Source organism: Physeter macrocephalus, chromosome 4, assembly GCF_002837175.3.
Source record: "Physeter macrocephalus isolate SW-GA chromosome 4, ASM283717v5, whole genome shotgun sequence".
Taxonomy (NCBI): Eukaryota; Metazoa; Chordata; class Mammalia; order Artiodactyla; family Physeteridae; genus Physeter; species Physeter macrocephalus.
In genome coordinates this window covers 23,721,864-23,747,892 of record NC_041217.1, presented here as the reverse complement: position 1 = coordinate 23,747,892, position 26,029 = coordinate 23,721,864, and the positions used below count along the sequence as shown (strand labels likewise).

Here is a 26,029-nt window from a genome sequence, read left to right as displayed (position 1 = left end):
CACTACTCAGTTTCCCCTACTATTAACATCTCATGTTAGGATGGTACATTTGTTACAATGCATGAACCAGTACTGATACATTAATAACTAAAGTCCATACTTTAAGTATTCAGATTTCCTTAGTTTTTTTTTTTAAGTTTTAATTTTTAAAATTTTATGGTGGTAAGAACATCTAGCATGAGAACTATTGTCTTCACAAAGTTTTAAGTGTATAGTACAGTATCATTATCTACAGGCGCAATGTCCTTCAGCGGATCCTTAGAACTTACTCATCTCCTGTAACTGAAACTTTGTACCCAGTAATTAGCAACTCTCCAGTTGGCCCACCTCCCAGCCCCTGGCAACCACCATTCTACTCTCTTAGATACCTCATATGAGAGGAATCATGCAGTATTTGTCCTTCGGTGATTGGCTTATAACACTTAGCATAATTTTCTCAAAGTTCATCCATGTTGTCACATATCGCAGGATTTCCTTCTTTTTAAAGGCTGAATAATATTGGTACATACAAACAATGGAATATTACTCAGATTTCCTTAGTTTTTACCCAATGTCCTTTTTCTATTCCAGGATCTCATCCAGGACACCACATTACATTTATCTGTCATGTCTCCTTAGGCTCCTCTTTGGCTGTTCAGACAGTTCAGACTTTTTTAAAACGACAGAACAGGGCTTCCCTGGTGGCGCAGTGGTTGAGAGTCCGCCTGCCGATGCAGGGGACGCGGGTTCGTGCCCCGGTCCGGGAGGATCCCACATGGAGCGGCTGGGCCCGTGAGCCATGGCTGCTGGGCCTGCGCGTCCGGAGTCTGTACTCCGCAACGGGAGAGGCCACAGCAGTGAGAGGCCCGCATACCGCAAAGAGAGAGAACATAACTTTCTTTTAACGAAAATAGAACCCTACATACATTCTATTTTGGAACCTCATTTTTTTCACTTAACAATATATCCTGGGTGTCCTTCTATGCTGTTAAATTTACTCCTAAAGTATATTTTAGTAGGTAATTTTATCTCCTTTGGAACACAGAGCATGATGTGAGATTATTTTTGATTCGATTTCTATCACGTTATCATTTGAGTTTAAAGTTAGAAAAAACACACATATACATCCATTCTTGTGTCTGCATGGGCTATCCCTGGAAGCGTATGGTTTTTTAAAAAAATAAATTTATTTATTTATTCATTATTTATTTATTTATTTTTGGCTGCATTGGGTCTTCGTTGCTGCATGCAGGCTTTCTCTAGTCACGGTGAGTGGGGGCTACTCTTCATTGCGGTGCATGCTTTCATTGCGGTGGCTTCTCTTGTTGCGGAGCATGGGCTCTAGGCGTGCGGGATTTAGTAGTTGTGGCACGTGGGCTCTGTAGCTGTGGCTCACGGGCTCTAGAGCGCAGGCTCGGTAGTTGCGGTGCAGACTTAGTTGCTCTGTGGCATGTGGGATCTTCCCGGACCAGGGCTCAAACCTGTGTTCCCTGCAGTGGCAGGCGGATGCTTAACCACTGCACCACCAGGGAAAGCCCTGGAAGCGTATGTTTAACAGAAGCAGACACTGTCCCTGGGGAGGGACAAGAGGGAGACTTCCTTTTCGCTCTGTCTCCTTCTGTACTTTTTGAATTTTAAATACGTAAATTTTTAAAATTAAAAAAAATGTTAAAATATGCCCTATGTGCCCCCCTTCCCTTTGGGGAGGAAACGCTCTCTCGGTCGCCTTATGTGGTACCGGTAGGTTCTCTGTGCCCAGGCTGCTGGGTCAGAATCGAGAAGCCAAACTGGGCTCAGAGGGCAGCACTGGGCCTGGCCAGGGGGTGAGGGGAGGCGGTGGTCACAGCCTAGGGCCCGAGCTGAAACCGTGGCCACAGGTGAAGGAAGAACAGACAGGCTGGGAGACTGGAGAGCTGGGTTCTGGCCCTGAACCTCCACTTCCCTGTGACTCAGGCAACTTCCCCCTCCCGTCTGGAGGTGATGGCCTGCATTCCTCGGAGGCCTCTGAAGCCCCTGAATGTCTCAGACTCTCTGAGAACAGAGACTGATCTGTGGCAGGAGGCCCAGGACATGGGCTGGAGACAGAAGCTCATCACAGAACAGGGAAGTGGCAGTAACAGGGAGGCCGAATAAGGAGGCTAGTGGGGATGAGGAAAGAACATCGGGGAGAGGTCAGAGGTTGAGCCTTGAGCAGCCTGGAGCACAGGGGTCAGTGCAGAGACAGAAAGGACCCCGAAAAGGTCCAAAGGACCCCGAAAAGGTCCTCACTTTTGGACCCGAAAAGGTCCAAAAGTGAGGGAGGACAATGGCAGCAGAGAGTGACGAGGGAGCCTTCTTGGGCCAAGAAGTCTTTTCCTTGGGCTGGGGAGCCAGGAAAAGAGACATGTTGAAGGCTTGCTGGGCCCAGGGATGAGAGGTGGCCGGCTGAGCACTGTGGCGGGGTGGGGGGCAGACGGCACGTGAAGTCGGGTCCAGCAGGAGGACCCACACTGCAGGGCCCAGGGCCAAGGCCAAGCTGCAGGCCTAGGGAAGTGACTGAACTGCACACGGGTTCAGTCACAGTGGGCTGCTTCCGTGATAAACTCCACGCAAGAAACTACCCCCTTTGGAGCACTTGTACCCTGAGAAGGTTTTGTGCAATAAACACCTGATATCCTGTGATGTCGTGAGGAACCCTGAGATGGTCCAGTGGGGTAAGGCTTTCTCAAGCTTGCAAGCCTCCAGGAAGGAAACAGCCCTTTAGTGCCTCTTGCCTCTGGGTTTTGGAACATGCTGTTCCCTCCTCTGGACAACCTTCCCACACACCTGGCCAACTCCCATTCATCCTTTAAGTTTCAGCCTAGATGCCTCCTCCTCCAGGAAGCCTTCCCTTATACTCCCAGGTGGCATGTGGGGCTCACAAAGTTCCCAGAGCCTCTTCCCTCATAGCACCCCTTACCACATGCTATAATCACCTCCGAGAGCCTGTGAGCTCGGAAGGCAGGGACCTTGTCTTCTCTGACTGTGTGTTACATGCAGAATGCTGGGGTACAGGAGGTGCCCTGTCAATATCTGTTGGATGGACATTGAAGAGCTGGGGTAACAGAAGGAGCTGAGTCAAACTCAAGGGAGCCAGGCATCTGGCACCAGGGATCCAAAAGGCAACCTTCGTAAGTTACATACAAGGACCTGTAGGTACTTTGGCGTAGATAAAATGGTTTAGATCCTCTTGTTAGGCTCATGACAGAAGGTATCAAAGTCCTCTAAAGTGCACAGTAACAACTGGTTTATATTTAGAATTATTCTCCTACTTATTGAAGTTACAGATTTAAAAATTACTCTTCAACTTACTGAAGTTACAAATTTAAAGCTCTTCATTAAGCATTTGAGTTCAACTTACAAATATTATTCTATATATTTCTTAATCTAGTAAACATTGACAGTCATTCTCCAGGAACCTTTGATTAATGGGGGTGCGTGTCTATACTTGCTTTATGACACTCCCTTAAACACTGTATAATTTCAATTTCCTTTATAAGAACTTTACTTGATTTGACTAACCAGTATATCTTCCACAAACTTTAAATAACTCTTAGAATTTTAATAAATTAAATTTATAAATATGGTGAGGCTTAAATCTTCCAATATTGCATATAAACTCAGGAAGATTTTCATATAAAATCACAGGTCTAAATCCATGACTCAATTACCCACTCTAAATTAGTACTGAAGGGGACTTCCCTGGTGGAGCAGTGGTTAAGAATCCGACTGCCAATGCAGGGGACACGGGTTCGAGCCCTGGTCCAGGAAGATCCCACATGCCGCGGAGCAACTAAGCCCGTGAGCCACAACTACTGAGCCTGTGCTCTAGAGCCCGTGAGCCACAACTACTGAGCCCTCGTGCCACAACTACTGAAGCTGCACGCCTAGAGCCTGTGCTCCGCAACAAAGAGAAGCCACCACAGAAGAGTAGTCCCGGCTCGCCGCAACTAGAGAAAGCCCCCGTGCAGCAACGAAGACCCAACACAGCCAAAAATAAATAAATAAATAAATAATTTAAAAAAATAAAAATAAATAAATAAATAAATTAGTACTGAAAAGTCGTATCTGTTACTTGCAAAGGCCAAATTCTCTTAAACATTACAAATATCTAAAATTCCAAACATGCGCAATTTCTTCAACATGAAAAATTATTGGTAGAGCAACCCACAGAATGGGAGAAAATATTTTCAAATCACATTATCTCATAGGGGATTAATATCCAGAATATATAGAGAACTCCTAAAACTCAACAACAACAAAAAACAAACAACTCGATTCAAAAATGAACAAAGGACTTGAGTAGACATTTCTCTGAAGAAGAAAAACAAATGGCCAACAAGCACATGAAAACGTGCTCAACGTAATTAATCATTAGAGAAATGTAAATCAAACCCACAATGAGATACTACCACTTCACACCCATTAGGATGGCTATTACAAAAACAAAAACAGAAAATAACAAGTATTGGCAAGAATATGGAGAAACTGGGAATCTTGTACACTTCAAAAAATATTTACTCATTTTATTATTTTTCATCCCCAAATACATATAAATGAAAACCTACTCTTCAAATGCAGGAAGGCCCTTGCCTATAATGTAGTATTTATTACATTTACATTACAAAACATTCTCATATGAAAATCAGTATGCAGCTCTTTCACACACAGTGTTATATATACTCACACACAATATATGTAAGCAGTTAGGACTTCTCTACTTACATATTCCTCTGGTGGAAAATTAGGAAACTGGGCAATTCCCACACTTTTCAGCCTTGGGAAGGTAAATACAACCTCTCTGAACATTTTTTAAGAAGATGAATTTAAAATGGTGCAACTGCTAGGAAAAACAGTATTATAGTTCCCCCCCAAAATCAGCATAGAATTACTATTTGACTCAGCAATTTCACTTCTGGGTATATACCCAAAGAACAGAAAGCAGGAACATAAACAGATATTTGTACACTCATAATCATAGCAATATTTTTCACAATAGCTAAAAGGCAGAAGCAACCCAAGTGTCCACTGACGGATGAATGGATAAGCAAAATGTGCCATATCTATACCAAGGGGTATTATTCAGCCTTAGAAAGGAAATTCTGACACGTTACAACATGGATGAACCTTGAGGACATTATGCTAAGCGCAATAAGCCAGTCAAAAGGACAAATACTGTATGATTTCATTCATATGAGATACTTAGATTCAGAATCATATTTAAATTCATAGAGACAGAAAGCAGAATGGTGGTTTCCAGAGGCTAGGGAGAAGGAGGGAATGAGGAGTTATTGCTTAATGAGTATAGAGTTTCAGTTTATTTATTTATTTATTATTTATTTATTTATTTACTTTTGGCTGCACTGGGCCTTCATTGCTGCACGCAGGCTTTCTCTAGTCACGGTGAGCGGGGGCTACTCTTCGTTGCGGTGCGCAGGCTTCTCACTGCAGAGGCTTCTCTTGTTGCGGAGCATGGGCTCTAAGCGTGAGGGCTTCAGTAGTTGTGGCACGTGGGCTCAGTAGTTGTGGCTCACGGGCTCTAGAGCGCAGGCTCAGTAGTTGTGGCACCCGGGCTTAGTTGCTCCGCGGCATGTGGGATCTTCCTGGACCAGGGCTCGAACCCGTGTCCCCTGCACTGGCAGGCGGCTTCTTAACCACTGTGCCACCAGGGAAGTCCCCAGAGTTTCAGTTTTGCAAAATAAAAATAGTTCTGAAGATAGATGGCTGTGCTGGCTGGATGACAATATAAAAGTACTTACTCCACTGTGGCGTTACACATAACAATGTACACTTAATGGTTTAAATGGTCAGCTTTATGTTATGTGTATTTTACTATAATTAAAAACAGATAAATTTGTAAAAATTAACAGCATTAGTTTGATTTTCTTAAGCATTTCTATATTTGATTCTAAATCTTTCTGGGGCTAAAAAAATGCTTTTCCACTTACGAAACTATTATCTCATCCCAAATGATCTTAGGTTACTTTCCCAAGAACATTTTGAGAGATACCTTCCCTTCCAGATGAAGTTGGGTGACAACCTGTGATACTGTTGGGACAGGACGTCTAGAGCTGCAGAGACAGGACAGTTTTTAGTCGGACCTTGACTGACAGGCTGAGCACCCTTGAACAGTCACAGCATCATGGACTCCGAAGCTTCAAGGAGGGGCTGATTGACCGAGGCCACGCCCAGATCTAAATCTTATCTCCATCCTCTCAGAGATTGTTCCATCACTGAAGTGGATTGTACATTTCTTTGGTTTTTAATTTATTTATATGTTTTCCTGTTTAGCTCTAAAGACCATTGGATTTGTTGGGATTCTGCATTATTTTTGCATCCTCGTGGCATTATACCTTCCAAATACATCTCAGTGACCAGTAATTGAATTCTGGGTCTCCTGGTTTTATCTAAGTCATGTCCAGTATCTAAGGAAGGTTGTTTTTTTTTTTTCTGCTGCACTGGGAGGCATGCGGGATCTTAGTTCCCTGACTACAGATCGAACCCATGCCCCTGCGGTGGAAGCGCAGAGTCTTAACCACTGGACCACCAGGGAAGTCCCTAAGTCACGTCCAGTACCTAAGAAGGCCGTTCCTGTGATATACATCCCCCTCCAGCTGGTGATCTGGAAACATACCTTCAATCTTAGTCTTGAAGTGAGGGTATCTGTTGAGACTCTCTACCTGCTTCCTCCAGTCAAATTCATTCCGCCAGTAGGAGATGATTTTCTTCAGATAGTTGGAGTTGAAACCGTAGTGGAAGCGGCTGTCCTCCAAAGGTGGGGTTAAACGGACCTTGTCAATCCTCTGGTGTAAATCCTGGAGCAAAATGCAGGACCCCAAGGAGAGAAGGTGAATGAGGCAGAGCACAAGAGAAAGTTTGTTTCCAGAAGACAGTTCCAAACCCTGCAGCCACAAGACCCAAATATTATATATTTTATAACATTATTATATTACATAAAATGTATAATATATTTTATATTATTATATCCTATATATTATATGTAATATATATTATATATTAATTATATATTAATATAGTTAATGTATGATATATAATATGTATTATATATAATTGTAGTAATATATATTATATATAATATGTATAGCAGAGGCAAAGCAAAGTTTCACCAGACAAGGTGAGGAGACTCCTGGTCTGCACACTTGCGCTCTGGGTTGTTAGGTTTATCCCAGAAGAAACCTCCTGGCTTCCCACAGCGGTGGCTGTTCCCCAAACATATGTTCTTCACTTTCGACTTCAGGTTTACTTCTCATCTTTCAGTTTTTAAATGTATGAACAATACGGATCTTTAATTTATCGAGGCTTATATACAGCAGGGCTTGGCAAACTTTTTTGTAAAGGGCCAGATTATAAATATCTTAGGCTTTTTGAGCTGCAGCTACTCCACTCTGTCCTTGAAGTGTGGAAACAGCCGTGGATGGTACATGGACAAATGGGCATGGCTGTGTTCCAGAAAAACTTTATTTATGGACACTGAAATTTGATGTCACGTAATTTCCACATGTCGCAAAGTATTATTCTTCTTTTGATTTTTTTCCAACCATTTAAAGATGTAAAAACTGTTCTTAGCATGGGAGCTGTACAAAAGCAGGTGGCAGACTACATATAAAACAGATAATCAACAAGGACCTACTGTATAGCACAGGGAACTCTACTCAATATTCTGCAATAACCTATATGGGAAAAAAATCTGGAAAAAAAATGGATATATGTCTATGTATAACTGAATCACTTTGCTGTACACCTGAAACTAACACAACCTTGTAAATCAACTATACTCCGATATAAAATAAAAATTAAATTAAAAGAAAAAACAGGTGGCAGGATGGATTTGCTGACTCTGATACGCAGCACTGAACGATACAGTATATCCTAACTCAGTTAGGATAAAAATGACAGACCCGGAGAGAAGGTACAAGTCTCACGGCCAGGCGTGCATCAAGCTGAAAGAGCAGCCCCAGCTGGGGAAGTTCAAGTTGGTGCACGGAGCCTCTCAAATGTTACGCTTCCCAGAGTGTCCTCCCAAGCACTGCAGTAACCTCCACACAGATTTTAGGAATGTCAGATGCTGAGCCTAGGAACCCACTAAAGGAGGTATCGACAGGGCTCAGCCTCTGTCCTCAATAGCGACACCTCGTCAAGTGCTACCAAGGGAGCCTCAGTCTGGCTTCTCTTGGGTACAGCTGTCTCGGCTCTTTAATCCCATCCTCCTCAGCGCTCCCATGACTTTTTATCGGCACTTCTTACCACATTTATCTCTATTAATCATTAATGTTTCTCTGTCCACATTTCTCAACTGCTGGACTAGGAGCTCTTTGAGGGAAGGCTCTCCCTCTTCTTCCAAGCACCCAGCACAGGGCCTGCACACAGTAGGTGCTCTCACACCCACAAAATGAAAAAAGGATGAGTAGGGACATCCCAGGTCCCACCCACCCTCCTGGCCCTGCTCAAGCCTCGCTCTCAGATCAGCCCACCCCACGATCATGTCCATCCATCCTGATTCCAGCCCCGTGCAGAGGACGGGCATAGGCTTTGGAGTTAGACAGATCTGAGTTTAAACCCTCTGCTTATTATCTCGGTCACCTCGGGGCAGTTGCTTTGCCTCTCTGAGCTTCACTTTCTGCATGACCGCAGGGACTACATGGGACTACAAGGGGGCTGACACACAGTAGGTGCCTGGCCACGGCTGGCCCTGTGCCAGGTTCTCTGTGCAGCAGCATTTATGTCACCACGGCCTTGCTTTTCACTCACGATCTCCACCCAGGCCCTGAGCCTACAAGCTCACTCCCAGGGCTTCAGGTGTGGCACCAAGGAGGCAAAAACAGCTGCTTTCTGTGACCCTTGGGTCCAGTTGGCACCCCCTCGCCGGCCTTGGGAAGGGGAAGGCAGAAACAGGGGAGGGAAGGAGCAGAAAGGACGGGTGGGCAGAGCGGGAGAGGCCAGGGGCAGAGGAGTAGGCAAAAAACACCCCCCCACACCCCCCACTCCCCGCCAGAGGACCACTTCCCAAGCCCCTCCCCATCCCAGCCCCAGCCTGAGGCCCTCCCCTTGCTCCCTCGCCTGGAAAGAGGTGCCTTACATTGATCTCCTCGTCTGACGTTTCCACCTTGAACGGGCGGATGCTCTCGTCCTCCCCAGCTGTGGGCCTCACCCCGGGCCCCCACCATCCATCTTCAAGTGGCAAAGTTTCCTCCTTGTCCTTGGAGGCGAACCAGTAGATGACAAAGCCCAGCACTGAGGCGAGGAGTATTTCCAGCCACATGACTCCTGCAAGGGGGATAGAATCCACCTTGACCTCTGGCCGGAAACGCCAGATCCCCAACTTCTTTCCCACCCAACCCTCGACTTTAGGTACTTTTGACCTAAAAAAAAATAATATAAGCATAGTATGGAAAAATTGGAAAACAACAAAACACAAAAATCACCCATAGGGCTTCCCTGGTGGCGCAGTGGTTGCGAGTCCGCCTGCCGATTCAGGGGACGCGGGTTCGTGCCCCGGTCCAGGAGGATCCCGCGTGCCGCGGAGCGACTGGGCCCGTGAGCCATGGCCGCTGAGCCTGCGCGTCCGGAGTCTGTGCTCCGCAACGGGAGAGGCCACAACAGTGAGAGGCCCGCGTACCGCAAAAAAAAAAAAAAAAATCACCCATAATCCTACTGAAATGAAATTCATGAATCAAATTTGGAAAAGATGAAGCTGCGCTGGCTTCCGCACAGCCCTGGGTGGTGGGCCTGCATTTCTGAGGCCTCATGGTTCTCTGAGGGGCCTCTGGCTCCAGACGCTTCGGAGAAGCTTCTCTCCACCCTCGTGACACCCTTCCCAACGGGAGGCGCAGGGACTTCTCTGGGTGGTGCGCTCAGGAGAGGAGATGGAGCCATGCTTGCCTCTTGCTATCTCTCGCTGAGGGGGGCCTGTCCTCAGGGTACACGTAAGGGGTAAGAGGGGAGGTCTGAAGAGCTGGGAGGTTAAGTTCATTAGGCGTGGGGGAGTGTTCAGTGGCCCAAACATGGCCACATCTCAGTTGGTTGTCAACAGCTTTACTGAGATATAATTCATATACCACGTAATTCACTTGTTTAAGGTGTACAACCTAGTGGTTTTTAGTATATTCACAGATACGTGCAACCATGACCACAATTTTAGAACATTTTCATCACCACAAAGAGAAACCCTGTACCCTTTAGCTATCACCCTGCTTTGTCCCTCACACCACCCCAGGCCCCAAGCAACCACTAATCTACCTTCTGTCTCTATAGACTTGCCTATTACATTTCATATCAACTCAGCTCTTTTAACCCTCATTTGTCTGATTCCCCTGCTTTTTTCTCAGAAGGGGGAGAAAGAAGAACTTAGTTCCTGCAAACCAGTACCAGGCTGACACTGGCCCAGCATTATTATCTAGCTCCTCATCTTGCACATTCCCAGGGGAAGCAAGCCCCCCGAAGGTTCACATTCAGAGAAATGTACGTGAATACGGGCACCGTCCTCGGGCCTGAGCCAGCAGAGGGTCTGCTGGATGCAGGGCAGTCAGGACCCAACCGGAGGAGAAAGCATGGATCTCAGGTGACGCCTCAGCAGATCCGCTTCCCAGGCCCATCCGGACTCTCCCTTGGAAAGCTGGGGCAGGAGGAGGACGCTGCCAGCAAACCCACCCTAGGGTGCCCTCTATCTGCCACAGGACTCTGCTGGGGGCTTGCTGAGGCTCTGAGGTTTGCTCCTGCCAAGAAAAGAAAACATGCACAGGCTTCTCCCGCCTCCCACAGAGAGACGCTCTGTCCCTGCTAGGAAATCCTACCCTTTGAGAAGATGGAGAAAAGCCAGCCGCTAGTCTCTGTGGTACTCGAAGGCAGGACTAGGCTTAGGGATTGTGGGGCACTGGGGAGCATGTGGGAAAAGGCAGAAGGCAGAGAGCAGAGCTGCCCCCAGCAGCAGGAGCAGATGGACACAGTCCCCCCAGTGGGAGGGTCACGACACAATAGTCTGGCGCTGGGAAGGCAAGGACTGTGTCTATCCTGGTCCCTGCCCTGACCCCAGTGCCCAGCATAATGCCTGCCCAGAAAGGCACTTTTCCAATATCTGTGAAATCAGCATACACGGTAGAAGCAAATAAGATAAATTTTGCAGGATGTTGTCAAGCACAGAGAGGCCAGGAGAACGGTGGTCACTTCCTGCTGGGATATAAATGCCCAACTTTCCCTTTTCTGCATAGAATTATCCCAGTGCTTTCACTTGTCCACATGAGCTCTGAGTTCTCACCCTTTGATCAGCATTTTGGGAAGCAGCCAGGGAAGCAGAGCTGTGGAGTTCTGCACCCAGATACCTGCTAGGGTCCTGCAGGAGAGGTGGGGCAGCTGCAGGTGCCACCCTCACTCCCCACTGCCTTTTTTTTTTTTTAATTTATTTGTTTTTTAGTTATTTATTTTTGGCTGCATTGGATCTTCGTTGCTGCGTGCGGGCTTTATCTAGTTGCAGCGAGCGGGGGCTACACTTTGTTGTGGTGCGTGGGCTTCTTGTTGAGGTGGCTTCTCTTGCTGCGGAGCACGGGCTCTAGGCGTGCGGGCTTCAGTAGTTGTGGCATGTGGGCTCAGTAGTTGTGGCGCACAGGCTTAGTTGCTCTGCGGCATGTGGGGTCTTCCTGGACCAGGGATCGAACCCGTGTTCCCTGCATTGGCAGGCGGATTCTTAACCACTGCGCCACCAGGGAAGCCCACAATTCACTTTTAGATTGATACTGAAAGTTCAAGTGAAAACTCTTTTCTTGTAATTTGAATATGTAAAGTATCAAGAAGTCATTTTGTTCTTTTAAAGTAAATAAGAGATTTGTATTGGTGCTAGAAAAGTAAGTATAAACGTGGTTTTGGATCAAAGGGCGGTTTAGTAGACGCTACCTATGACCATGAGCTGGGGTCTTTGCAGGCACAAGGAACAAGACACAGTCCTGTACCTGCTGAAGTTTATGCTCTAGTAGGACAGACAAACAGATGAACAAATAACACCTTTCTAATGATAGATACAATATATCTGCACAGATGGAAGAGAAGTGTGCAAAGTTAGAGTGGTAAGTCTGCCACAAAGGTTTCACAGAGGAGGGGGTCACTGAGTAGGGTTTTTAAGGATGAATAGGAGTTTACCAGGCAGAAAATAATGGTGGAATGGGGATAAATCTAGGGAGAAAAGAGAGCATGTGCAAAGGCATGGAAGTAAGAAAGTGCATGGTGTAAGCAAAGAACCACAAGAATCTACATCCATGTTCAGTGTAGAGTTGACAATTACAAACTTTGGAGTGCAGTCATTTAATTTCTTTCTATATTAGCTAAAAGGAGTCCCTACCTTATCTCTTTTAGGAATTGTTACTTCATCATGTTGAAGCTGACCCAGGAGTTTAACTTAGAAATTGTGTTTGTGGGCTTCCCTGGTAGCGCAGTGGTTGAGAATCTGCCTGCTAATGCAGGGGACACGGGTTTGAGCCCTGGTCAGGGAAGATCCCACATGCCGCGGAGCAACTAGGCCCGTGAGCCACAACTACTGAGCCTGCGCGTTTGGAGCCTGTGCTCCGCAACAAGAGAGGCCGCGATGGTGAGAGGCCCGCGTACCGCGATGAAGAGTGGCCCCCGCTTGCCACAACTAGAGATAGCCCTTGAAACGAAGCCCAGAAACGAAGACCCAACACAGCAAAAATAAATAAATTAATTAATAAACTCCTACCCCCAACATCTTTAAAAAAAAAAAGAAATTGTGTTTGCAATTCAGATGACCCTTCTGTAAATTAGATGCCAAGGGGAGTGAGGAAAGGAAATATACTTGGGAGGTGAGTATTTCATGGTTGCACGAGAAAAAGGTGGCCAGGGCAAGAGATTACTCAAAACCAACATTCCACCCCAGCTGCCCTTAGTGACTGGGCTGCTCCAGCAAATATGCCCTCAGATCGATAGTGTGGCAGACTGCCAGCTATGTTTTCCTCTTCGTTCTCAGCACTGGAATTTTTATTTTAGTTGGAGAAGCACAGCTAAACACTACATTTCTTGGCCCTCTTTGCAACTCAGTATGACAGGGTGATTAGGTGCTGACAAAGAGCTGGAAGTGTATTTGAGGCAGAGCCATCTGTGATCCAGACAGTACCTTTGTGTGAATTAGGAAAAGGCATCCATTCCTCAAAATACCATCAGAAGATGAACCTAATATACTGCTTTGCCATATGCTAGAAAGCACATGTAAATAAAATATAAATCCATGATGTTGATGATATGAATGGCATCCTTGTCCAGTGAACAACCTACACAAGAGTACATGGGTCCTGCATGTGTGCGGAAGACTATGTAGAGAGCCCTGACTCAGCTGGGAAGCACACCCTTTTGCCCTTCCCCTTTCTTTTCATGCCTCCTGGGACACAGATATGATGGGTGGACTCCGGTAGCCATTTTGGACCATGAAGTGATCTTGAGGATGGAAATCAGAGATGATGGAAGGATCTTGCATTCACCATGGAGCCACCAGCCCAGGCCTGGACTGCTTACTCCCAAACTTCCTTTGTATGACAGGAAAATAAACTTCTATATTGTTTAATCCATTGTTATTTTGAGTTTTCTATTATATAAAGCCTAACATAATCCCAACTAATTGAGAAAGTCAGGGGGGAAAGAAAATATATCAAGTTCCCCCAGGGCACACACTCTTAAGAACAAATGCCCAGTCTTCAAAATTTTCAATGCTCTATTACTGTTCCATCTCTGGAACATTTATATGATAACCAAACATTTTCCTCCTGCCCCAATCACAAGGTATGTTCTCAAAAGACAGCAAAGAGGAAACAAACTTTCACTGAATATGCTTTTGCATGTTGAAAAAAATTTTTTTTTTACCAAATGCATGTACCATTTACCCCAAAACAAAATAATCATACATTAAAAAAATATGGACAACCACGAGAGTGAGTCTTCCCTGTGATCCACCTCCAACAGTGAGTCAGACACCTCGCAGCACCAGAACTGCGCAAACGCACTCAGCAGCTGAGGTGTGACTTCCCAGTGGCCAAGAAACCCTGGAGACAAAGGTGAATCCGGAAACTCAGAAACCCATGGGCATCTGAGGGCCGGGGGCCTGGCGAACATATGAAACAGGGAAAAGAAAGCTGGCTGGGCTGCGGGAGAAACACTGGCTGCCGAAGAACTGGCGTCCAAACGGGGCTGTCCTTTCTGTGCACATGGCTCCCACTCTGCTACCTCTGGACAGATGACACACTTGAGCATCTCTAATCCAGACCTCCTCTGAGCTCCAGACCCGGGCACCCACCTGCCAACTCGATAGTTCCTCAATGTCTCAAAACCTCCTCCAGTGCATCTGAAGTTGCACTTGTCTCCCTAAACTTTGTCTTCTTCTGGGGTTCCCTCTCACTGTAGCTGGCGGTAGCCACCTTCCATCTGCCAAGCCAAAAACCCAGGCAATGTCCTTGAAACCCCCCTCCTCCATTTCATCCCCATCCAATCTCTCGGCAAGTTCCAGCAGCTCTACCTCCCAAATTATATCCCCAATCCTTCTCCACCACCACCACCCCGCCCAGGTGCCCAGGTGCCCGTCTCTCCCTGGACTACAGCTGGTCCATTCACCCCTGCTCTGCCCGCTCCAACACACTGTAGCCAGAGCCATCTTTTGGCAATGCAAATCTGACCCTGTCGCACCCCCTGCTAAAACTCTTAAATAGCTTCCTGCTACTTTGGGGACAAAGAAACGCTGGTTAAGGTGACCTTCAAGGCCTGTGTGGTCTGACCTGCCCACACCCCTCCCAGGCTTCAGCCCTGACCCCCATGTCCTTTCAGGTGGGTGTGCACTCGCCTGCTCCCTCCTGCTGCAGGGCTTCGCGGAATGCTGGTTCCCTCTGCAATGCTCTTCCCGCCCCTTCTCAGCTCCTTAACTTGTGTTCATCCTTCCGATTTCAGATCGTGTCCCTCCTCCAAGCCTATTTCAGCACCACGCACCTCTCCTTCCTACCCCTCATCACTGTCATGTTTGTCCATGAGGTTATGTGACTGGTAGGGGTCTCCCCCACTGGAAGGAAGCTCTTTGAGGGTAGAGACTAGGGCTGCTTTGGCTCCCCTGTATCCCCAGTGCCTGGCACTTATTGGATGCTCGGCAAATATTTGTTGAATGGCCTTTTCCCCTGGCTGGCAGCTTGGAGGCTGCACGATGCGTGGAGTTACTGTAAAAGACATGAACCAGCGGGACTTCGTCAGAGCTCTGGCAGCCTTCCTCAAAAAGTCCGGGAAGCTGCAAGTCCCTGAATGGGTGAACACTGTCAAGCCAGTCAAGCATAAAGAGCTCACTCCCTACGATAAGAACTGGTTCTACACATGAGCTGCTTCCACAGCACGGCACCTGTACCTCCGGGGCAGCGCGGTGGGGGGGCTCCATGACCAAGATCTATGGTGGGTGTCAGGGAAACGGTGTCATGACCAGCCACTTCGGCAGAGGCTCCAAGAGCATGGCCCGTCGGGTTCTCCAAGCCCTGGAGGGCTGAAAAAGGTGGGAAAGGACCAAGATGGGGGCTACAAACTGACACCTCAGGGACAGAGAGATCTGGACAGAATTGCTGGACAGGTGGCAGCTGCCAACAAGAAGCATTAGAACAAAATAAAGTGCTGTTGACAACTTGTGATAAAAAAAAATGTGTTGAATGAATGAATTTAAAAGTTCTTTGAATGACAGCGTTGAAAATTATCAGACCTTTTGAACAGAAAGATGGCTGAATTCTCCTTGAGGAATTATAGACAACCTACTTCTGAGCCTAGTTTGTAGAGGTGGGCCGGTATCCCAAGCACACTGTTAATGTCAGGGTTTGGGATCTAGAAAGATGAGGATCAGCCTCAGGATCCTGCTGAACAAGATGGGGGGAGGGGTGGGTCGGCCAGCCTGCCCTCGGAGAGTCTCCTCCCTCGGACCCAGGCAGGTGGTGAGAACCTCACAATCTGAAAATGCTCCCCAAATCACAGAGAGCTACTAGCTAACTCCAACTCTGACCATATACCTGGCCTTGGGCTGGATGCCCAAATGTCCTTTAAGAGAAGAGGCCGAGGGCTTCCCTGGTGGCGCAGTGGTTGAGAGTCCGCCTGCCGATGCAGGGGAACTGGGTTCGTGCCCCGGTCCGGGAGGATCCCACACGCCGCGGAGCGGCTGGGCCGGTGAGCCATGGCCGCTGAGCCTGCGCGTCCGGAGCCTGTGCTCCGCAGCGGGAGAGGCCACAACAGTGAGAGGCCCGCGTACCGCAAAAAAAAAAAAAAAAAGAGAGAGAGAAGAGGCCGAGAGGGTGGACACGGACCTCAGCCCGAGAAGAAGGCCCAGCTGTGGCCTGCACGGGGGATTCCTCCCTCCACCCTGTTGTCTGACGTCTTCCTGACAGGGATTCAGACTCAGGAGCGTGATAACCTCGTGTTCCTTCTGGGGAAGTAGTCGGCCAGCGGTCCACAACCGCGGGGCAGAGGGGTACACTGTGTGCCCCCAGACTCCAGGCCAGAGAAAGGTGGGGCTGGGGGTCTGTGTGCTTCCTCGGCCTCAGCCCCTCGCCGCCCTACCCAGCCTTACTGCTCCTCCCTGGGGAGAGGCACATCCAGCAGAAAGGGGAAAACAGATGGCTTCCCTTCCGTTCCAGGTGGGCACGCCAAGGAAGGCCACCCAGACCAGGAACGTCCCTCCAGCAACGTGCACCGAAGGCCGGCCAAAGCCTGGGGCTCCCAGGGGCTCCCCAACAGCGATGCCCGAAACTCCCAGGCAAGCTCACTGTAGCGGAGACTGCTCTGACCCAGGATAGATGGGGGAAAACCCTGGGTGAAGGGCCTCCCCAGCTCTGCACAGCCCAGCACGTGACCAGCCTCTCCACCCACAGGCCTTTCCCGGAACCCCAGTGGCCAGCGGTGCTGGGGTGGGCCAGGCCCATGGGCAAGGTCAACTGGGCTGGACAGATTAGAATGCTCTGTACTTGGGACAAGGGCTATGTTTATCTCCCTGAAAGATCTGGAGCCAAGCCCCGGGAGAGCAGCCTGGCAGGAAAAGAAACACGTCGTTTGTAGGCAAAAACAAAGGCCTGAGTGAAGACACATCACTGTGCGCCCTGGAGGGTCACCCCCGCCCCCTGCCCCCATCCCCCCAACGAGATATATATATATATATATATATACACACACATACACACACCTGTATAGACAGACAGAAAGAATACAATTACTGACTGCTGATCTGATCTGATGAAAATCTTCATGGACTCAGGAGCCAGCTTGGCTGGTGGTCAGGCACTCAGGGCCTGCTTTGACTCCTGGCCCTATCCCTTACCAGCCATAGCCTAGGTAAACTTAGGCCAGTGTCTTCATTTCTCCAAGCCTCAGTCTCCACACCTGCAAAATGGGTGGAATAAATTACATCCCTTACTGAATGAATTCAGGGAAAGTGGCCGCACAGGGAACAGCTGTCACAGGCATTTGCTTTTTGTTTTTAAATCCTGAGGACACTAAAGGTCGGGGAGAGAGGCCTACCATGAAGCTGAGGGAACCTTTCCCTGAGGAAGTGTTACCTGAACCAAGAAGGGAAGTTAGGAGCGATCCTTGAAAGAGGGAAGGGCAGAGGGTTCCAGGGCAGATAGGATGCCTGAAGGCCAGTGTGGCCGGAAGGCAGAAAGTGAGGGAAGCACGGCCTAGGATAAGGAGGGGGCTCTGGGCTCTGGGGCCTGAGTGAAGGCAGCCTCAGCACCTGCCTGGAGGGTCTGGATGGGTGAAGGGGGGGAATCATATGGGTGGGCTGCCTGGCCCAGAGCGCCTTCAGAGACGGGATGCTGACCTCCACAGATTTTAAATGCCCCTGAGCTGGGGGAGCAGGGGCACCACAAACTCCTTTACACAAGCTGCCATGCAGACTTTTAGTTAAACAACACACAAGCGGGGAGCAGACTCTCTCCACCCTGCAGGGCTCACACACTCATGCTCTGGGAGTTTCATTTGAATCCTTTCCATCTCGTATTCTGTCAAGTTGCCCACTGGTTCTAAATTACCAGAGAAAAAAACCCAAGTGGAACACAGTTCACTGCCTATGAGGAAAAAACATTTACCTTCCTGGAATTTCAATACGTGGCATTCTCTATTGGAGGAGAGAAAGACTCCTATTTCAGGAGATAACAGGCGTGGGCCGTACAATACACCTATTTGATTTCCTTTCCACCATTAACCACACTCTCTCTCCTCCCTCCCCTCCCCAAGTCTGCTTTTCCTCAGTGGTGTGCTCCCGGTCTGGAAGCTTCCTCAATAGTGTGTAACAGGATAGCACTGCCAGCTGGGCCACAGCACAGTCACCCGAGCTGGCTGTATTGTCTGCAACGCACTGAAAGGGTCCCTGTGCTTCACGTACTGCGGCCCTAAGGACTAGAGTCTGAGTTCAGAGGAATATTCTGGGTTGCTGGTGTCTTGGTAGGATCAGTGTGCTTGTGGAAATGTCTAGGTTGCAAAAAGAAATAAAAAGTCAAAAAAGGCTAAAAATACTTCTGAAGTCTAACCAAAGGTCCAGGGGGCAACTCTGAAATTAAGGTGTTCCATCTTGACAGTATCACTGTGACCCTGAGACCCACCTGTGGGAAGGGGGCACAGAACCGGCCGAGGGCAGGGGGCCGCCTTCCCCCACCTGGTGGCCAGCCTGCCGGCTCCTGCCTCCTCACAGCGACAACTTGGTTCACAGGCAGAAAACCTGGAAAGCAGGAAAATACATCCATTTTCTCCCAAAGAGTTGGTAAGAGCGTCAGATTTCCCTGAGCCCTTGGCACTCAGGGGTTAATCATGGAGCTTGGTGCTGGAATCAGTGTTTCCCTTACTTTCCAAAAGGTCCAAGTCTCTCCAGCTCTAACGAGAAGGGTAGTACAATCGGAAAGTTGCACCCAGAATCTCAAAGGTCACTCATGCTACCTGGAAAGCCAAGTCGCAGGCTGAGCCACGGGGAGACACCCTGAGGTGGTGTCCTCGGGGAAGGGTGTAGGCCCACGCCCAGCCACTGAGAGGCACCACACGGGTCTCTGATTCAGAGGCACCTGGCCTCCGGCTCCTGGTCACTGGCTTCCTGCGGCCCTCACGGTGCAGGCCACAGCCTGGCCAGAGCCAGCCCAACAGACCTACGGCAGGGACGCCCAGAACCCTTCCAGAACATGAGGACGCATCTGGGCAGCACCACCTCCTCTGAGGAAGCCCAAAGAAGCCCTGGACTGGGACATGGTGGTGGGAAGACTCCACAAGCACATCATCTCCTGTGCTACGATAACCCTAAGAAGCAAGGCGTAGTTGTTTTCTGTTTTAAAGAGATTTAAAAATGAAGCTCCAAGAGGCTAAACAGTTTGCCCAAGTTAACCCAGCTTGCAAGTGCCAAGAAGATATTTTAATTCAGTCTGTTTATCAATCTTCCCAAACGCTAAAGGTAGTAAAAACTCCTGCTCCTGACTCGGGACAAGACCCATGGTTCCCATTTGTGGGTTAGCTATAGATTCCTCCAGAAAGTCCTCGAAATCCCCAAATAGAAGAGTTTTTTTTTTTTTTTTCCTACTGCAAGCACTTTCAGTTGAGCCTAACAGGTGTGGCTTTGCAGTAGTTGGCCCGTGCACTCAAATGGTTCCTCATGAGAACGGTGCCCGCTGCCTGACAGCAAAGCCAAGACAGACAATGGGGTCCAGTGGACAGGAAGACTCCACTCCAGGTCCTTGAGCCTGTCTAAAGGAATGTTCACAGGCTAGACTTTAGACAGTGAAAACAGCTGCTCTCTGGTGACAAAGGATGAACGATGACCTCCCTCAGGAAGTAAACATAGAGTCATTCCTCAGTATCCGTGGGGGATTGGTCCCAGCAACCTCCGGATACCAAAATCGGTGGATGCTCAGGTCCCTTATATAAAATGGCAGAGAACAGTCTGCCCTCCGTATGGCTGGGCTCCACATCCACGGCCTCAAAGCCTAGGGATACGGAGGGCCAACTGTAACCTTGATGGCAGAAGAGGCTGTTTCAGTTTGAACCTGGTTTGCACAATGGCGTGTTCAGTTAGGCGACAAAGGGCAGGATCCTACCGTTCTCTCCTTGACAAGAGAGCGTCCAGCACTCCCTCCTCAGGGAAGGGGGTGGGGGTGGGGGCTGGATCCTTGGCAAAGCTTTGGTTCCCCCTTGGGGGAACTGTTGGGGTGCCATCTCCCTGCTGCAACCTCCCCACCTGACGATACGGCCCCTGGAGCCTCTGCTCCTCAACCACTAGGCTCAGGCCAAGAACCACCCACCAGCAGCCCACAGGCGATCCATGGGGCCAGCTGGCCTGGGTAGTGACGCTTCTGCCTCAACCCTGGGCCCTTGACCTCTGCCTGGTGTCGTGCCCCCTACACCCTGGCCAGGCCCTTCACTCTATTTGACGCTTTCCACAGTGAACCCGGCGTAGGCTGCAGGACCACCTAGGCCCCATCAAAACTGACAGCACCCCACTAACCTCTTTCCTTTTCTGAAGATCCCTTTGGATTCTTAACAACAGAATCATCACATATTAGATCTGTAAGAAGCCTTGCGGATTATACAGCCCAACCTCATTTCTTGGATGAGGTCCCCAGTGGGGAACTTACTGGCAGAGCTGGACACCAGCCAGATATTCTTCCTATGCCAATTCTCTTTCACTGTATCACCTCTCAAAGGAATGAATCACTATGATGGGATGTAGGGTCCTATCAGAGGTGGGTTTTGAGCATGGGATCCTAGAGACCCCTCAAGTCACCACAGGCCTGCTCTGTCTGCGTCCACTCCAGCCTGAGTGGGTATGCTCTGGGCTCCTTCTTCGGCAGTAGTGAGCAGCTCACACTGAGCCCTGCCTTATTTTGTAAGCCCAGCTGGGTTCCATGTCTTTGAGTATCTCAGCTCAAGGATGGAGAACTGGAATCTGGAACTGAAATCTGGGCAGCCCCTGCCCATGTCTGGGCTAGGCCAGGACGCTGGAAAGAAAGTCAAGGTGCAAGTCAGCAATGACTAAGCCTGGGCATGTTGGGTTATGTTGATGGGAGGGTCACTGTGTATTGATAACATGGGGGCCCCCTGTGCCCTCCAGCTGGTGCTGGATTTAGACCTCAGACATGAACGAGGACACCACAGGAGGGGGCTGCGGGAGGCACTCCACTTCCTCCAGTGATCCGATGCCCTTTCCTAAAGGTACCTCTACCCAAAGAGGCTCCATTCAGTCTCTTACCACGGACATCCCATACGTCTGTACCAGCCCATGCGCTTAAGGGATAGCCGGGAGGCAGGTGGGATCACACAGGAGCATGTGGGTTGGAGCAGGTGGTGTTGAAGTTCACCCTGGCGGCCTTGCTGAGCAGTTATTTCCCATGGAAGACTTGCCTTTCCTGGAACTGGAGATGGGGGGAGCCTCTTGTTCTCAGGCTGAGCCAGTTAAGTTTATCCAGTAGCTCACTCACACCAAAGGACCCTGGTGGCAGCTTGGCCCACACTCAGCGAACACAGATATAAAGTTCATCCATGCCAGCCACATGCCTGCCATGGGGCCTTTGCACTCGCTTGACCTGTGCACCATCACTCCAGATAGCCATCTGCCACCCCCTTACTCCTCAGTATTATTCAAATATCCCCTCTCAGGGGGGCCTTCTTTTACCCGCCCCCACTTCTCTTTTCATTGCTGTATTTTGCTCCCACATCGCTTTCTAACATAGTTTATATTTTACAAATCTATTGTGCCTATCGTCCATCTTTCCCCCAGCAGAACGGTAGACTCCGAGAAGGCATGCTCCCTGCTGAGCCCCCGTGCCGGGGCAGAGCCTGCACACAGTGGTCAGTCCGCTCGCACTGCCCATGCCTAGGTGTGGACATGTGGGAAGGAAAAACTGCTTTTTGCTAAATCAGACCTGCTGGGGCTAGTGAAAGTCTCCTACCACGTCCCCAAGCCCCCACTCCCTGAAGGAAGCAACCACCATACCAGAAGACAATGCTACTTCCCGGAGCGGTGCCGCTTCTTGCCAAAGTTTATTTTTAATGCTGAATTCAGAGGAGTCTGCAGAGCGGCACTGAGACAGGCATAAATCCGAACGCTCTCAGCAATTTCCCGCAACAGCTCGTAAATCCGATGTACTGGGTGCTGAGGTGCCGAATGCAGAGCTCCCCTCCCCACTCCACGGCGGAGCCGGCACGGAGCTGCAGCGCGGGGAGGGGGGCAGGGCAGAGAGAAGGCTGGCTGCGCATCCGGGCGCCAGGGGCCCACCCAGGCTTTGTGGAGCCTTAAGTTTATATAGTGGAGGAGAGTGAAGGGGGTGGGGAACGAAGCTTCAAAAGAAGTCAAAACTAGGATCACAACATTGCTAGAGTCTCTGACCGCGCCTCCACCCCGAAGGCGTCAGAAGGGCCGGGCAAGTGAGGGGCCGGAGGCTTAAGTTCCCCAGCTTCCTGCGGGGAGGGAGGCTAAAGGAGTCTCGGGTCTCTGCTGCGCTTACACTGATCACATCCCTGGGCTCCTGCTATATGGTGAACTCTTAACCCCGGGCCCAGGTTTCCTCTCCTGTGCGCTGAGCTAAGCAGGTTGGCCTTCTCTCCCGAGAGAAGAGCAAGGGGAGGGAGAGAAAAACTGTGGCGGCGCACAGAGATGGCGAGAGAGCACGTCTCAGCTAAGAGACTTGAGTTCGGTTTTAGGACTCCGGTGACAAACAAGTGCAGTTGCACTGCGTGAGCCAGACGCACCCTGGAAGCAGTACTCTCCAGGAGAGCCAGGCAACGGGGCCCCGCTGCTCTCCCCCGCTGGCCCGAGCCCGCTCGCAGGGCTCACGCGGGCCTCTCCCGGAGCCCGGAGCGCTTGCGCGCCAGAGGGGGCGGGGGCCGAGCGGCGCGCTCGGAGCCTAGGTCTGGACGGAGCTGCGGGCTGCGGGGAAGCGGGCGGGAGCGGAGGCCTGTCTGGAAGTCTCCCTGGAGCCCTGGCCGGACGGCGCCGGCCGACAGCGTCCCCCAGCCCGCGGTATCGCGATCCGCCCCTGCACCCCGGGAGCGCGGTCACGGCCGCCCGGGCCCCGGAAACTGCTCACGACGCCCCCGGGCGCTTACGGTCGTCTGCTCCTGGCTCCCGAGCTTGGCGGCAGCAGGTACGGGGTCCCTCCGGCTCTGGCTCCCCGGGTTCACCGGCTCCCTATCCGCGCGTCCCCTGCCAATCCCGCGCTGACCCCGCCCCGGCTCCGCCTCCCAGAAGGGCGGGCCGGGGCCGGGCCCAGGGCGGCGGGGCGACCCGGGTTCAGTCGCGCTCCGCCCCTGTTACCTGAGCGACCCGGGCGAATCTCTGCACCTGCTTAAGCTCCGCCTCTGCTTTGGAAAACGGCTCTCAAAGTGCTGCCCGCGGACCCGAGGACAGAAATGAAGCCGAAGTGTTTAGTAACTCAGGCAGTAAATTTGTCCACTGAATCAAAAAACAAACCCCAAGGTTGCACGTTGTATGACTTGTTTCATATTTCTAGCCGTTCATTGCTATTGTATTTTACACGTGTATTGGTCCAGGACAGATTGGGAAATTTAAAAACAAACAAATTTGTCTTTCAACACACAGAGTCTGAGAAGCATTAGTGTGGGTGAAAGTACGACCCATTCAGAGGTCTTCATCGCACTCGTAGAGGACGGACGTGAGGGCACGGATGGGGCGAAGGGTAAGCTGGGACGAAGTGAGAGAGTAGCACTGACATATATACACTACCAAATGTAAAATAGACAGCTAGTGGGAAGGAGCCGCATAGCACAGGGAGATCAGCTCGGTGCTTTGTGACCACCTAGAGGGGTGGGATAGGGAGGGTGGGAGGGAGACTCAAGAGGGAGGGGATATGGGGATACATGTATACATATAGCTGATTCACTTTGTTGTGCAGCAGAAACTAACACACCATTGTAAAGCCATGATACTCCCATAAAGATGTAAAAACAAAACCAAAAACAAACAAACAAACAAAACCCAAAGAGGTCTTCATGGTGAGGATGAGGTCTACAACGGGTAGTTCAACCCCTGGACAGTAGCACTTAATCCGCTTCCGTTCAGCAGAAGCTGGGCGCTCAGGCCAGTGAATGCTTGGCTCTTGACTTCTGCAACAAGCGTTAATCTCCAGACCTTCATCCTTAGAAAACCTACCCTGTCACCTCTGTCATCGCTCCTCGTCACCGCCTCACAACTCCTCCGACACTGCTTTTTATGTGCTCACAGATGCAGTTTCAACACCCGGCATCCTCAGGATCACAGCCAGCAGACCAGAACCAGGGCCTGTTACAGGGATACTAAACTTCTGACTGTCACCCTGCATACAACTTCAGGATAAAGTTCACCCCCTTGGCCTCCAATCTTACTGCTCACCCTGGCCCAAGAACTCTCCATTTCAATGAAGAGAGGCTGTTCCTGGCTAACAAACACACTCAATTCAATCACATCTCCAAACTGCTCCTGCAGCATGCCTGGAAAGGATGCTCTCCTACATCCAAACATGAAATTCTACTGTTCTTTAATTCCACACCCTCCTACAAAAGCCTTCTCTCATCCCTGCAGTCTCTGGCATCTCTGTGCTCCTTGAAAACGTGCAGCCTGTGAAATCCCTCCATCTCTCCCCCACATCTTTCAGACAGAAGCTGCTCTGCCTCTGGCCATTTTACCCAGGGACTCAAATTTGTTACTCTTCAAACGGCAGTGATGATGAAAACATTCTAAAATTAGATATTGGTGATGGTGTATCACCATAACTCTGTTAATATACTAAAAACTACTGAACTGTACACTTTATTTTTCATATAAATTTTAAAATTTATTTTTGGCTACGTTGGGTCTTCGTTGCTGCGCGCGGGCTTTCTCTAGTTGCGGAGAGCGGGGGCTACTCTTCCTTGCGGGGCGCGGGCTTCTCATTGAGGTGGCTTCTCTTGTTGCGGAGCACGGGCTCTAGGTGGGTGGACTTCAGTAGTTGTGGCTCGCGGGCTCATAGGCTCATGGACTTAGTTGCTCCGTGGCATGTGGGATCTTCCCGGGCTCGAACCCGTGTCCCCTTCTATGGCAGGCAGATTCTTAACCACAGCACCACCGGGGAAGCCCTGAACTGTTCACTTTAAAAGGATGAATTTTATGGTATGTGAATTATATCTCAAGAAAACTATTATTTTTATATAAAAAAACTGCACTGAGGTTGTAACCTCACTCCTCACTCCTGTATCCTAATATCCTCCTCCTTGGTTAGATATTCATACAGTATCAGAATATGAAATCCAGGACAGTGCAAGATATTTCAAAGTACAGTCTATATATACACAGTCAGTAAATAAATAAGGCACTGAGTCCAACTCAGCAGGGCAAAATTTAGACAATCAGATTTCAGCTTTTAGTCAAAAGCTGTTGAAAGGTTTATGGAGTGAAAGAATGGGTATAAAGTGATCTCTAGAATAAATTATGTATTTTTAAAAAGTCAGAACAAAGGCTGTTCTTCTGTACAAACTTCTGGAGAGTTTCCAGGTACATCAGGGAGAATGAAGAATAATGTGTTGGGGGAAACAATCTTGGCTAAAAATTGTAGATCAATTCCTGATTCACTGGAAGGAAACAACATCTTTTATGCCAAAAATGCATAATATGAATCTAATCATGAGGAAACATCAGGAAAAAAAAAACCCAGATTAAGTAACATTCTACAAAATAACTGGCCTGTACTTTTCAAACATGTCAATGTCAGAAAAGTCAATGTCATGAAAGGAAAGGAAAGGCAGATAAAAACGTTAATGATGAAAGGAGTCATAAAAACAAATCGCAATGCTCTATCCTAGACTGGATCCTGGACCAGAAACCATTTCTATGAAGAATATTATTGGGACTACTGGGGACATTTGAAGAAAGTCTATAAATTAAATAATAGTATTATATTAATGTTAAATATCTTGATTTTGAGAGTGAATTCTTTCTAAGTGAATATCCTTGATCTCAGAAAATACACACTGAATTATTTAAGGAGTCATGGCTGAAATGTCCTTCCATTTC

General features: G+C 49.2%; 1 protein-coding gene, 1 long non-coding RNA gene and 1 pseudogene across 4 annotated transcripts in view; 2 read left to right on the top strand and 1 right to left on the bottom strand.

Annotated features, from left to right (window-relative positions):
• The window catches only part of EPHX1 (epoxide hydrolase 1), a 34,266-nt gene extending 11,060 nt beyond the window's left edge, over window positions 1-23,206 (bottom strand). The window contains exons 1-3 of one of the 3 annotated variants that reach the window (XM_007128060.4): window positions 23,092-23,206; window positions 9,095-9,282; window positions 6,632-6,812 (exon numbers count right to left, since the gene is read on the bottom strand). In XM_007128060.4, the coding sequence (XP_007128122.1) occupies window positions 6,632-6,812; window positions 9,095-9,277 (364 nt within the window). In that variant the 5' untranslated portion in view covers window positions 9,278-9,282; window positions 23,092-23,206. Of the gene's footprint in view, window positions 1-6,631; window positions 6,813-9,094; window positions 9,283-17,194; window positions 17,214-17,329; window positions 17,349-23,091 lie in introns of those variants that run through there. The other 2 variants (XM_028488378.2, XM_028488377.2) reach the window with 2 other exon arrangements.
• LOC102984290 (40S ribosomal protein S19-like) lies at window positions 15,194-15,637 on the top strand (annotated as a pseudogene).
• Window positions 22,777-24,781, top strand: LOC102985053 (uncharacterized). Its single transcript, XR_449270.3, has 3 exons — window positions 22,777-23,129; window positions 23,585-23,681; window positions 24,227-24,781. It is a non-coding gene; the product is annotated as an uncharacterized lncRNA (long non-coding RNA).
• Window positions 24,782-26,029: the final 1,248 nt, after the last annotated feature.